General features: G+C 35.6%; 1 protein-coding gene across 2 annotated transcripts; it reads left to right on the forward strand.

The window, feature by feature from the left end:
• Window positions 1-4,225: 4,225 nt before the first annotated feature.
• myl2b (myosin, light chain 2b, regulatory, cardiac, slow) lies at window positions 4,226-12,052 on the forward strand (the record flags this gene model as incomplete). 2 transcript variants are annotated; one of them, XM_079896632.1, is made up of 7 exons in its annotated part: window positions 4,226-4,316; window positions 6,845-6,934; window positions 9,245-9,320; window positions 9,424-9,528; window positions 10,828-10,906; window positions 11,118-11,166; window positions 11,784-12,052. In XM_079896632.1, 7 exons carry the CDS (start codon window positions 4,314-4,316, stop codon window positions 11,886-11,888), a joined length of 507 nt encoding a protein of 168 aa, XP_079752758.1. In that variant the 3' UTR covers window positions 11,889-12,052. The 2 variants fall into 2 exon arrangements, with proteins under 2 accessions (XP_079752758.1, XP_079752757.1); XM_079896631.1 differs by lacking the exon at window positions 4,226-4,316 and having other exon boundaries at window positions 6,833-6,934.
• Between the last annotated feature and the right edge of the window lie 1,344 nt (window positions 12,053-13,396).

The following is a 13,396-nucleotide window of genomic DNA, read 5'->3' on the forward strand; positions in this document are numbered from 1 at the left end:
TCAGGGGGGGAAATAACTGCGTCAGTTTTATAAGAAAGGAATAATATATCTTGTTTTGATATGGCTCACTGTTAAATTTGAAATTTAAATCAGTTCTGATATACAAGCCTGATGCACCAACACTTATTACTTTTGTTCAAATCTAAATATGCGGACATTTTGAGGGTGCAAAGACTGTCGGATTATTGAGAACAGAACAGTGGGAGATTTTTACGAACCTCTGAAGGCAGCGGAGCAAGCTGTGAGGTTTTGTAAAAAATAAAAACAATAATATCTGAAACGAAAAATGGCAAACATGAACATTAAAAAAACTCAACTCAAAAAGCCTCTGAATAAAGAGGTGATACAGCCATTTGGCCATCTAATGAGTGCATTCGTGTGTTTGCATTGACGTTGTGTATGCAGTGGCCTAGATAGCCTACACATAAATGTTTGACTAAGCTTGGCAATAATATAATTCCAGGAATATCGGTGAGAGCTGCTGAACTCTGATATATTGATCCACTCTGGAGTGCAAAAGGCCTTGAAACAGAAGCTTGTTGAGATTGCCACCAGGTGGCTGGAATGATTTAGCATCATTATGCATTACTGCTCACGACCGAAAACTAAGCTTTTAATGAGGACCTATCATGCCCTTTTCAAAGTCTTGCTTTTGTTTTTGGGCTCTAGAATAGGTTTTCATGCTTGAATGTTCAACATTGCATTTCATACACTGTATTTGACATTGTTGCAGCTCCTCTCTTCCCAGACTGCGTTTAAATCCAATTTTTATTTCTCCTAACTTCCTTCTGTCTCTTTGGCTGCATCCGAAACTTACAGTAGGCAAAACACAGAGTGTGACAAAATAAGTATGTCCGAATTCACAGTACTCATAAAATAGTATAAAGGATGACCTACTTAGTGTGCGTACGATGGACACTTTACTATCCCACTTTACGATCCCACAGGAGAGGATTTATGAATGGCAGTGAACTAACGCTGATAGGTCACATGATAATGACAACATGGCGGATGTAGTACGTCCAGATTACATTCATACTACACACACTCATACTAGGCTATATAGAACATACTTTTCGTATGTAACTGCTCGGCTGCGACCCGGGTTCTGGCTGCACGTGTCTCATTACAAAAAACATTAATTCCTGTATCTATTAATATGTTAAATGGCAAAATGTAGTCATTGTTATGTTTTTTTTTCTCTCCTTCTTTCTCTTTGGTTGTGTGTGTATGTATGTTATACTACTGCAGCCTTGAGTCCAAGACAGATTTTCTGAAAAAGGACAATAATGTAGCTATACTAACTACTTTTAAAGTGGCCGTGAAGTAATTACTTATTCAAAATAAGTAGCCTACCTACTCACGAGAGTTTGTGATTTCCGGCACAGCCCTTTCCTCAGATTTACGTCATTGCTTACGAGTGTCCACTACTAGTGGAACCCTTGAAATGTGTCTAAATGAAACACCCTAAGCCTTTGATCACTTGGAATCCATAATGGAGCTGATTTATTTGCTACAGTTTTTTTCCTTATGAATTTGTTTTGTGCACCATTCTATAGGCCTGCCTGTATGTATGCTTGGGCTGTTAAAAATTAAATATAAACAATATATATTAATATGTTATATTAAATATAAAATAAAAAAAAAGAAAATGCTAACAAAATAAACTATAACGGTAAAAAAAAAAAAAAAAAAAACAGTCAACTTAAGGTAGTGACAATTTCTGCTGTGACGTTACAATCATGTTGCATTGTGGTCTATAAATCTGCCTGAAGTGTACATGTTGAGTAGACTTGCTCCCTCTGTCAAAATCGGGGGGTTGGGGGTCTGTCCAAAGAATACATTTCCCTCGTCCATTTGGTCTCATGGCACTTCAGAATGACAGTGGGGATTCCCCCGAGGCGAAGTGCTTAGGGGAGTTTGCGAGTGTATGTCTAAAAGTGGAGTTAAACGCAGCCCCAGTCTGTCAGTAACGCTCTGTTTAGTTCTGCTCTCTATGAAGCCCCTCCTTCTGAAAAGCATAATGTGCTCTGATTGGTCGGCTGGATCAGTGTGTTATATTAGTCAACCGCTTCCAGTGAGTTTGGGCAAATGTCACACCCCACACCCCTGATTTGAGAGATGGTTCTGTATGCTTTCAGATCTCCCTCATGATACTTTGATGTCATAAACCAATCTGTCCGCACAGTGCCGCTTCGAGTCGAAGGGTGAATCTTAATCAGCTCCCTATAGTTCAGTAGTCAGGGCACCGATCAGGGAGTCGGCCATTTTATGGATGAAATCCTTCCGGGGGACGGAAACATTCACTCCCTAAAAAGTCCCACAATGCACCATGAAATCCGTCAGGAGCATCAATCCTCGCCGTGTTCCTTACTGGAAGTTCTAAAGTGTGAAACATAAATAACGTGAGCCAAATCCTAATGAAATGCAATAGATGTTTTTTTTAAATACAAACCATTATTTACCAGTGCAAAAGTTTGTGTATTTCAGTCATTCAAATTAAAAAGGTGAAACTAATATATTTAGTAGGCTATATCTAACTAGCATGATTATACTTTTCAGAGGGCCGACATTTCTGTATTTAAAATCCTTTTTTTTATTGATTTCATTTGATTCAGATTTTGAATTTGGGGTTTTCATAAGCTGTAAGCCATAATCATCAAAATTATAACCTTTGCACGATATTCTAATTTTTCGAGTTTCACCTGTAATTATATAAACACATCACTAGATAGGTAATGAACATTTTCTAGCTAACATTTATAGTTTATGTACGGCTGAATTGTTGCATGTATGTTTAACAAGCAAAGTATTTTTCATAATGTACTTTAAATAACATAAACAAATGATGTCAGAAAGATATCATTGCTGCTGTTGTTCATAAAAACCAGTAGTGGTGTTGTGGACGTTGTCATGTCTCCAGAAATAGAGTCGTCAGTGTCCCAATGTGAAGTGAGCTAGGATCCTTAGTGCCCTTACCAGTGCCTGAACTCGTGCAAACGATATACTGATTCACGACCTAGGGAGCTGATTGAGACGCACCCGAAAACATCCACCTACTAACTAACTCAAGCAGGCCCGGCCCCTTTATTCAGCGTATGCCTTGGGCGGGCATTATTTAAATGAGGAATATTGTGTTCATTCCCGGAAGAAAACTCAAGACTACACTGGAGGAGTTTCAGGGAGTTCAGACACTGATATGACTTTGTGCTTTACAGACCCTTTTCATGCTCAAACAGCAACATTATACTCGAAAGAAAGTTGAAAATAGATTTAAAAAAAAACATTATAGGTCCTTTTTTAAAGCCATTCAATTGTAAATGACCACATGATCATCTTTGGAAGGGTAAACCGTCTTTTCTGGTGTCAAAAAGGTGTAGTAATCTACTTTTAGTGCACACTGCAGGGTTTCAGTGTGAGAGGTCAAGCAGAGGTCACCTTTCTCCCTCCTGACAACATCAACCAGACTAAACCTGCTTTCTGCATGTTTTATTATTCGTGTTATGCGGTTTCAACGTTAGCAGAACATGTTAAAGGAATAGTTCACTTTAAAATGAAAATTCTGTCATCATATACTCACCCTCATGTTGTTTCAAACCTGTATGAATTTCTTTCTTCTGCTGAACACAAAGGAAGATGTTTAGAAGAATGTCAGTAACCAGGCAGTTTTTGGGTCCCATTGACTTCCATAGTAGGAAAAAAATATACTATGGAAGTCAATGGGACCCAGAAACTGCCTGGTTACTGACATTCTTCTAAATATCTTCCTTTGTGTTCAGCAGAAGAAAGAAATACAGGTTTGAAACAACATGAGGGTGAGTATATGATGACAGAATTTTCATTTTAAAGTGAACTAATCCTTTAATAGTGGATGTGATTCTCTACACCTGTGGTTCCTCTGACTTCATACATCCACTAAAATCACCTAAAGACATCAAGACTTCACTTTTCTTCCTCATTAATGACACTTGAGCATCTAAATATCCAAAAGTTGAGCTACTAGCCTGCTTGTATCCTAAATAGTATGAAAGTATCCTACAAAGACTGAGAAATGCCGCTGTCAATCACACATTCTCTTAGGAAAGTTCTAGCTGTTTTCCAACAACTGTCATCCGTTCTGTGTTGAAGCCCATTGGCTGCTAGATTAAATCCCTTAAATCAGAATTCCTATAATAACTTCTGAAGTCTATTGTTAAGCATGGAGGACGTATTTATAGACAGTCAAAGGTGGGGAATGGGCTTGTATAAAATCAGCATTTCCACCCTGTCTGAAATCACTCGTGCTTTGTTTCCTGAATTCCAGGGTTACGATTATGGTGAGTTTGCTTTGCCACACATTTATTCACTCATTTATTCTGTCTTAGATTTCAGCAGACATGTAACTCACTATTCTCTTGATGCGTCCAAACGAAGATCTAATTTCTGTCTGTCTGTGTTTGAAACTAAAGTTTAAGTCTGAGCGTCTTACATCTGTCTGACTCATCCACCGCCTCTGATGTTTTATTAAATTCACTTTCAACAAATAAATAAATGAAAAGTAAACTGTTTCTGCTCTCAAAGATAGATACAAACCTTTTCATTACTTAAATCGAAAACAGGAGACAGGCTGTCAACATTTCATTTGCTTTAGATCACAAATGAGATCTCTTTAGTGTTTCAGTTGTTTCTTCTAGACATGAGATTAAAATGTGAGCAAATGGAGACTTGCGCTCAGTGTTTTTCTCGAATGAAAAAGACCCAAATATCTCTAAAGTTTCAGAAGAAATCTCAACAATGGCTCCACTGTGACCAGGTTTTGCAAAAATATTTAATATATATATGAAACATCATGTAGTTTTACTTGTAGTATTTTCAAAGGTTTTTGTGATAAACAGCATAAATCAATCCAGAGCAAAATATTACTATATAAATATTATAAATAATAGATTGTTAGGTTAGGGTTCGGCTTAGTAGAATAAGTTGGCATATAGTTGTAAAGTTAATTATTGTTAGCATGTCTAAAATGGACTATTGAAATAAAATGTAAACATTTACGTTTGGAAACATTACTATTATTAATGTTTTAACATCTCTTATGCTCATCAAGCCTGCATTTATTTGATCAAAAATACAGAAATTTTTTTAATATTGTGAAATATTATTACAATTTAAAATGATGGTTTTCTATTTGAGTATACTTTAAAATATAATTTATTTATGTGATGCAAAGCTGCATTTTCAGCATTCCAATAAAAAAAAATATTAAGCATGAGCACAACTGTTTCCAACATTGATAATAACTGAGCATCAAATCATCATATTAGCATGATTTCTGAAGGATCATGTGACACTGAAGACTGGAGTAATGATGCTGAAAATTCAGCTTTGATCACAGGATATAAATTAGTTTAAAGTATATTAAAATAGAAAACCATTCATTTAAATTGTAATAATATATCAAAATAAATGATGTTTTTTAAGGAATTTTTGAGACAGTTAGATACATAAATGAAACATAAATAAGAGCTCTGGACCTTATTTATAGCTCTGGATTGATTTATGCTGTTTATCGCGAAAACCTTTGAAAATACTTCAGAATAAAACGTCATGATGTCTCATGCTTCAGCCCTTGCCTCGTGCACAGCACAACTGTTGAGATGTAATCCACAGAAGGCCGACGAGCAGCTGTCGGGCCGAGATGTCATCGAGCAGAAACGCATCTCACAATGTTTCCCAAATTCTGTGGCAGGAATGTAAATAGTTGCGATTAATCCCTGTCTTGGTGGGATTACCTATCAACAGGCTCAAAGATGAGGCTGTCAACAGTCAGCGCCAGTGTGTAATCCCACATCTGATCCACTGGCTGACTCTTCTCTCTCTCTCTGAGCTAATTATACATCCAGCAGGGCACCAAACCTCTCCATTCTCAAACTCACAGAGGAACACATCATTACTCAGATTCAGCTCTATCATTGCTCAGGAGAACTTTCAATCTAACATCAACTCACCTAAAACTCCCTAAGAGAAATGGAAATCCATAAATGAATGTGGACATCCGTACATTTGAGTTAGTAGCATTCATTGAGACAATGTTGAGAGGAGAAACACCATGAAGTGGGAGACTTCAGCATAAGTCTTCATTTAAACAATTGTGATACTAAAGTCAACATTATACTGCATTTGCAACCCATTTTACTGGCAAGTTTGGGGACTGCTCACCAAGGCTGCATTTATTTGTTCAAAAACACTAATATTGTGAAATATTATTACAATTTTAAATAACTGTTTCTATGTGAATATATTTTAAAATGTAATTTATCCTTTCGTAACTTTATCACTTGATCAATTTGATGAATCCTTTCTGAATTAAAGTATTAAGTTCTTTCCAAATTAAGAACTAAAAAATTGGGTCACACTTTAGATTACGGTCCAATTCTCACTATTAACTAACTATGACTTTTGCCTCAATAAACTACCTATTACTGTAATAGTTAGTAAGGTAGTTGTTACATTTAGGTATTGGGTAGGATTAAAGGTTGTAGAATATGTTCATGCAGAATATGGCATTAATATGTGCTTTATAAAACAGCCAATATCCTAGTAATATGCATGCTAATAAGCAAAAAGTTAATAGTGAGAATTGGACACTAAAATAAAGTGTGACTAAAACTTGTAGTGACCCCAAACTTTTGAACGGTAAAGAGTTTTAGTGAAACAGGAAAAGGGATGTCAGTCATTTCACTGGGTTGTTAAAGCAAGTTATTCCACTTTTTGAAGTTATTTCTGGAATAAAGCGCACTTATGAGACGACACAAGCTAATGTGTACCTCTATTCAAAAGTATTCTGTGTAATATGTTATTGCAGGCACCCAAAAAGGCAAAGAAGCGGGCAGAAGGAGCCAACTCAAATGTCTTCTCCATGTTTGAACAAGCACAGATCCAGGAGTTCAAAGAGGTACAAACCAAGTGCTCGTTTGACTCTAATTGCTATGACAATCGTCTTTATCCCGACTCTTTCACTGTGATATTGAGCGGCGACATTCCCGTATGTGACTTCAATATGTCAGTGTTCATCATCGCTAGTGAATAATTCAGAATGTGTCAGTAACGATTAGCACAGTGGAGTGATTTACACCCTGAACACACACACACACACACACCAACCTGCTGTCAAGCCCCTGAAGTTTGCGTGGAAAATGCAGCAGGACAGACGTTGTCTCTGGTCTCAAAGCGGCTGTGAAAAGATCAGGACAAACAGGATAAGCATGACGCTGATCCGAGATGGCAGTGATGAAAACGTGCAGACAATTGCTAGCAGTCTCTCTCTCTTTCAGTCCGTCTCTCTCGCACATATCACAAACACACACAAAGACACTGAATTACAGGACCTATAAATATACAAACACCGGGAGTTTAGCAAAACAAGATGCATCACAAAAAATAAAGCACAATGACAAGGGGTTTGGAGGGATCTGACCTCTAATTTAAGAATTAATTCTCCTAAAAATGTTTTACTCCCCCTCACATCATTCCAAACTTGAATGTTATTTTTTCTGTTTAAGAACTTTCATGCTCCACAAAAAAACCCCATAAAATTATCCTTAAAGGACTGCTTGATTATGATTTCACTTTTCTATCTTTAGTTAGTGTGTAATGTTGCTGTTTGAGCATAAACAACATTTTCTTTTTCATCTGCAAAGTTACAACGCTCAAAGTTCAAAGCAAAGGGAGAGATTTTCTTTTAAAGAAATCACTTTTTAAGGACATTCCTCCCGGGTTAGTGACATCACCAACCCTAGAATTTACATAAACCCCGCCCCCGGAACACGATTTTATCAAAACAGAATATGCTAATCAATGACTAGAAGATAACTACACATAAGCTACATAAATTCATCAACTAGCCATTCAGAAACGTCCTGTTGCTTCTACACATGTTGTCACTTCTACTTGAGTCTCTCCATCATTGTCTGACTCCGGTTTGAACATAAAAGGCTAAAAGTTTTTGAAATGTTCAGTGCATGTCTATGTGAGTGCAAGCTGTTGTAGCTCCGCCCCCTGTGCCGGGAGCAGCAGCTCATTTGCATTTAAAGGAACAGACACAAAACGGTGTGTTTTTGCTCACCCTCAAAAAGTGACAACTTTAACATGATATATAAAAATATCTGTGGGGTATTTTGAGCTAAAACTGCACATAGACACTTGTAAAAAAGGGCATTATACCACCCCTTTAATATATCATAAGAGTAATCCACATGATGTCTTTGCGTTAGAAACAGGTATTGGTTTTTCATCTTTCTCCTCCACCAGAGCTCTGAAAACTAGTTCAGATTCAGAACTTTCAGCTGCAATTCAATGTGACGGACCAGTTTCTTTTGCATTAGACAAAAAAATAAAAAATCAGAAAGAGGTTTGTAACGACTTGAGGACAAGTAAATAATGCCATCGTTTCCATTTTTAGGTGGAGTTACAGTAAACAGTCAAAACAAGCATATTAAAAAGTATATACAAAACAGTTTCATTTTAAGCATTATGTGACAAACGTTTCAACATTTTTTTCCTCACATCTGCAAACCACAAAAGTTAAATTAGAAGTTTGTCAAAGTGTTTATTTTCATCTAAAGACAAATAGATGCCTAAGGCATGTTCACAGTAGCAACTTTATCACAATATTACGATATACATCAACATTTAAGTGTTAAAACGACACTATATATGTCCATTACTGATTCACCAATGAGTGTGGGATGTGTGTTTGACCAATGGACAGATATTGTTTGTACTTCTACTTGAGATTCAGAAATTACACCCTTCACATTTAATGAAATCAAAATTGGCAATTCTTTTTTTGTCTATGCAATATTATGGTATTTTTATAAATGATTTATCCATGCACATATTTTCTTTTAAATTCATGTGCCTTGTAATTTTTATTCAAAATAACTATTAATCATAATCAAAATAACCTCTTAATTTTCAGCAAAATAATCCCTCTTGCAGTGACATCTCTTCTCTTCTCTGATGACGAGGGCGGGCCAACCTGTCACTCACATGAGATCAACCAATAGCAAACCACAACCATCCAATCAATTCCCCACGAACAAACACAAGCCCCGCCCTACATTTGTTCTGGTTTCAATCTGATATACGTCACAATAGGGAAGAAAATACTATAAAAACTTCTGTTTCATGTTGACTTTAACAAACACCAGATTACATTCTGCATCCCACTCACACTCTCTTCTCTCTCTTTCATCTGTCTCAGGCTTTCACAATCATGGACCAGAACAGAGACGGCTTTATCGACAAGAATGACCTGAGGGATACGTTCGCAGCTTTAGGTGGACTGTAATAATCTCTGCGATACATCAGTGTCGTTCTGCATTGCTGGTTGAGGAGTCTCTCCGACAGCAGTTCTGATCTCTGACCTCTCTGCCTCCGCAGGCCGTCTGAACGTCAAACAAGAGGAGCTCGAACAGATGCTGAAGGAGGCTCCAGGACCCATTAACTTCACCGTCTTCCTCACCATGTTTGGGGAGAAGCTAAAAGGTAAACGGGTGAATTGTAAAAGCAGGGCTTGATATAATAAGGAAAGCACCTTTATGTTGCCTTGGAAAAGATCATAGATCTATCTATCCATCCATCTATCTATCTATCTATCTATCTATCTATCTATCTATCCATCTATCAATCTATCTATCTATCTATCTATTTATCTATCCATCTATCAATCTATCTATCTATCTTTCTATCTATCCATCCATCTATCTATCTATATATCTATCTATTTATCTATCCATCTATCAATCTATCTATCTATCTTTCTATCTATCCATCCATCTATCCATCCATCTATCCATCTATCTATCTATCTATTTATCTATCCATCTATCAATCTATCTATCTATCTTTCTATCTATCCATCCATCTATCCATCTATTTATCTATCTATCCATCCATCCATCCATCCATCCATCCATCCATCCATCCATCCATCCATCCATCTATCCATCTATCTATCTATCTATCTATCTATCTATCATCTATCTATCCGTTCAAAACTTTGATGTCAGTAAGATTTTTTAAGAAAGTAAGAAATCAATATTTTATTCAGCAAGGATGCATGGAACTGATCAAAAGTGACATTTATAATGTTACAAAATATTTCTATTTAAAAAAAATGTCTATTCATCAAACAATCCTGAAAAATCTATAATGGTTTCCATAAGAATATGAAGCAGCAACAACTGTTTTCAACATCAATAACAATCAGAAATGTTTCTTGAGCATCAAATCATCATATCAGAATGATTTCTGAAGGATCATGTGACACTGAAGACTGGAGTAATGATGCTGAAAATTCAGCTTTGATCACTGGAATAAAGTACAATTTGACTATATATTCACATAGAAAACAGTTATTTTAAATTGTAATAATATTTCACAATATTACTGTTTCACCATAGCATCACAACATTTTATTCAGAATATGTTTTAATTCCTAAAATCTTACTGTATAAATCATTATATTATTTAAACAAAACTCTGGTTGCTTTGGAGTAAGTCTACAAGTGGACAATAAATCATGCAGGGATTTTCTTTCCTTTTAAAGTCCTACAGAGTCATTTGATCCTAAACTGAGAATCATAATGGGCCAATAAGGGACTATTATGTTCTGGAAGCTCTTCTACGAGCCTTTATATGAAGATTCCCATAAATCAGCTCCAAACAATGGTAGAGATTCCACTAGGAGTCATGAACAAACTATGTCTTTTGCATTCCTGGAGGATTTTAAGGACAGTCATCTCTCTCATCAGTTTTCCATTGCTCCCTTTAAAAAATAAACAGGTGCCGATGCAGAGGAGACTATCCTGAATGCCTTTAAAGTGTTCGACCCCGAGGGAAAGGGGACCTTGAGGAAGGATTTGTGAGTACCATTTAATACTATAAAAGATTTCCCTGCTTCTCTGTAAATCCATTTCTCCAAAGATTCTGCTTTGTTTTGCAACTTTGAGACAAGCTACTGAATAGATGCTGTACATACACACTGTTCAAACCCTGCAAGCATGTGTGAAGTGTTTGCCAGACGTAATTCGATTATTTCGAAAGGTTAAACCGAAGTTCGTCTCTCCTCACAGTTTGTCGGGGATGTTGACAACGCAAGCGGACAGATTTTCTCCAGAAGAGGTTTGACATCTTGAGGTTATTTGTTTTATGTCTAACACTTCAGCTCTCTGTGTCCTATAGCTGTGACATGTCACAATGACATTCGTATTATATCTGTCTATAGGTGTTATGTATAGATTATGAACACAAATAGTGAATTTATAATATGTGACCCTGGATCACAAAACCAGTCTCATGTCGCACGGGTATATTTATGGCTAAAGCCAACATTGTGTGGGTTTTTCTTTTATGCCAAAAATCAAGATCATGTTCCATGAAGATATTTTGTAAATTTCCTACCGTAAATATATAAAACATTTACAGTATCTTTGTGAGTGAATGCAGCACAATCGTGAACATAAATGATCAACTTTAAAGGAGATTTTCTCAATGTTTTGATTTTTTTGCACCATCAGATTCCAGATTTTAAAATAGTTGTATCTCGGCCAAATATTGCCTTATCCTAACAAACCATACATCAATGGAAAGCTTATTTATTCAGCTTTCATATGATGTATAAATCTCAATTTAAAAAAATTGACCCATGTGACTGGTTTTGTGGTCCATTGTCACATATGTAAAAAACACAACCACCCATTAAAACGCTATAATACTATGTTTGATCCATCTTTCCTCAGATGGAGCAGATGTTTAATGCTTTTCCTCCAGACGCTGCAGGTAATCTGGACTACAAGAATCTGGTCTACATCATCACACATGGAGAGGAGAAGGACCAAGAGTGAAATATCTCACTTTCATCCGCTCTCATTTAAACATCATGACTTTCTCAGATGTAGTTCTGCATATATGGTACAAAAAAAAAAGAAAAAAAAAAAAGAAGATTGTCCTGTGCTATATAATCTTATTTCCAGCACTGAATTGAACTATTAAACCAAATGAGAATGCTTTTAGAGTTGGTTTTGTGATTTTTTATAATGACACACAGTGCCTAATAAAACATGTGCAGCAAAATGATTCATTAGCCTATACATTTGCATAATGTGATCTCTGATCATTTCAGTTTACAGAAGCCCCAAACAATATTTGGACAGTTAAATCAATTTATAAATGTATGAATGTCATTGTTTTAGATAGCAATAAAGCTAAACAAGTGTTATTAACTATAAAGAAAGAAAATACAAGCACACTCGTCAAACAAAAATATGTGTGTGTATATATATATATATATATATATATATATATATATAGGCCTATATATATATATATATAGTAAAATAATATTACAATTTAAAATAATGTTTTTCTATTATAATATGATTTAATCTTTTCTAATAATAGAAATATTTACTATCACGTGTTATCCATTTAACACATCATTGTTGAAGAAGAGTATTAATTTCTTTCAAAAAAAGAAAGAAAAAAAATACAGATCCCAAACTTTTGAACGATCGTCTAAAATGTTTCAAAAAATTTATTTTTTTAGTTTAGAAAGTTATTTTTCTAAACTTTTTATTTAGTAAAGAATCCTGAAAAAAGTATTACAGGTTATAAAAAAAATATATTAAGCAGCTCAACTGTTTCCAACATATACATCGATAATAAATCAGCATATTAAAATGATTTCTGAAGGATCATGTGACACTGAGGACTGTATTATACTATATATTCGTAAATGGGACTGCATATGTCAATCAAAGTACGTTTCTTGTCATTACTTCACGATACACGGTTTTTATTTTGCATCAATTTCAACACAGCAAAAAAAACATTTAGTATTAAAGTTTGCATTGCATTTACTGAGTTTAAGACCGCAAACTCTCATTCGCATATTATTTCATACAGAAAACACTAGTGCCGAGATTTAACTCTAACACAAGCCCTTACTGCCTCCTACTGTCTGAGTAGTGGACTTACAAGGCCTCTCATGTTATTGTTACACATTTCATAACCCTGTACCTTTAAAAGATGTCAAGATATTTTACAATATTACAATAACCCGACACGTCCACTTCTTAAAGCCTCTTTCAACGGTTTGCGAGGTTTGGTGAACGAGTTTATTATAAGTAGTATATTGGGTGTTTTTTTAACCTAGCTGAATAAAACCGAGAATTAAAACTCATGCATAAATAAAGACTGGCACTGAAACAAGCTTCAAATTATTTAGTCAAAAGAAACAACATATTAGACTTTCTAGGCATTTGCAGTGAAAATACCAGCATTTGCAGGCCTACACTGCTGAACGTTATAGCAAAGTGATACAGAAAAAGAGAAGAGTATCTAAAATATTTAG

Source organism: Squalius cephalus (genome assembly GCF_949319135.1).
Source record: "Squalius cephalus genome assembly, chromosome: 16".
In the NCBI taxonomy this organism is placed as follows: domain Eukaryota; kingdom Metazoa; phylum Chordata; class Actinopteri; order Cypriniformes; family Leuciscidae; genus Squalius; species Squalius cephalus.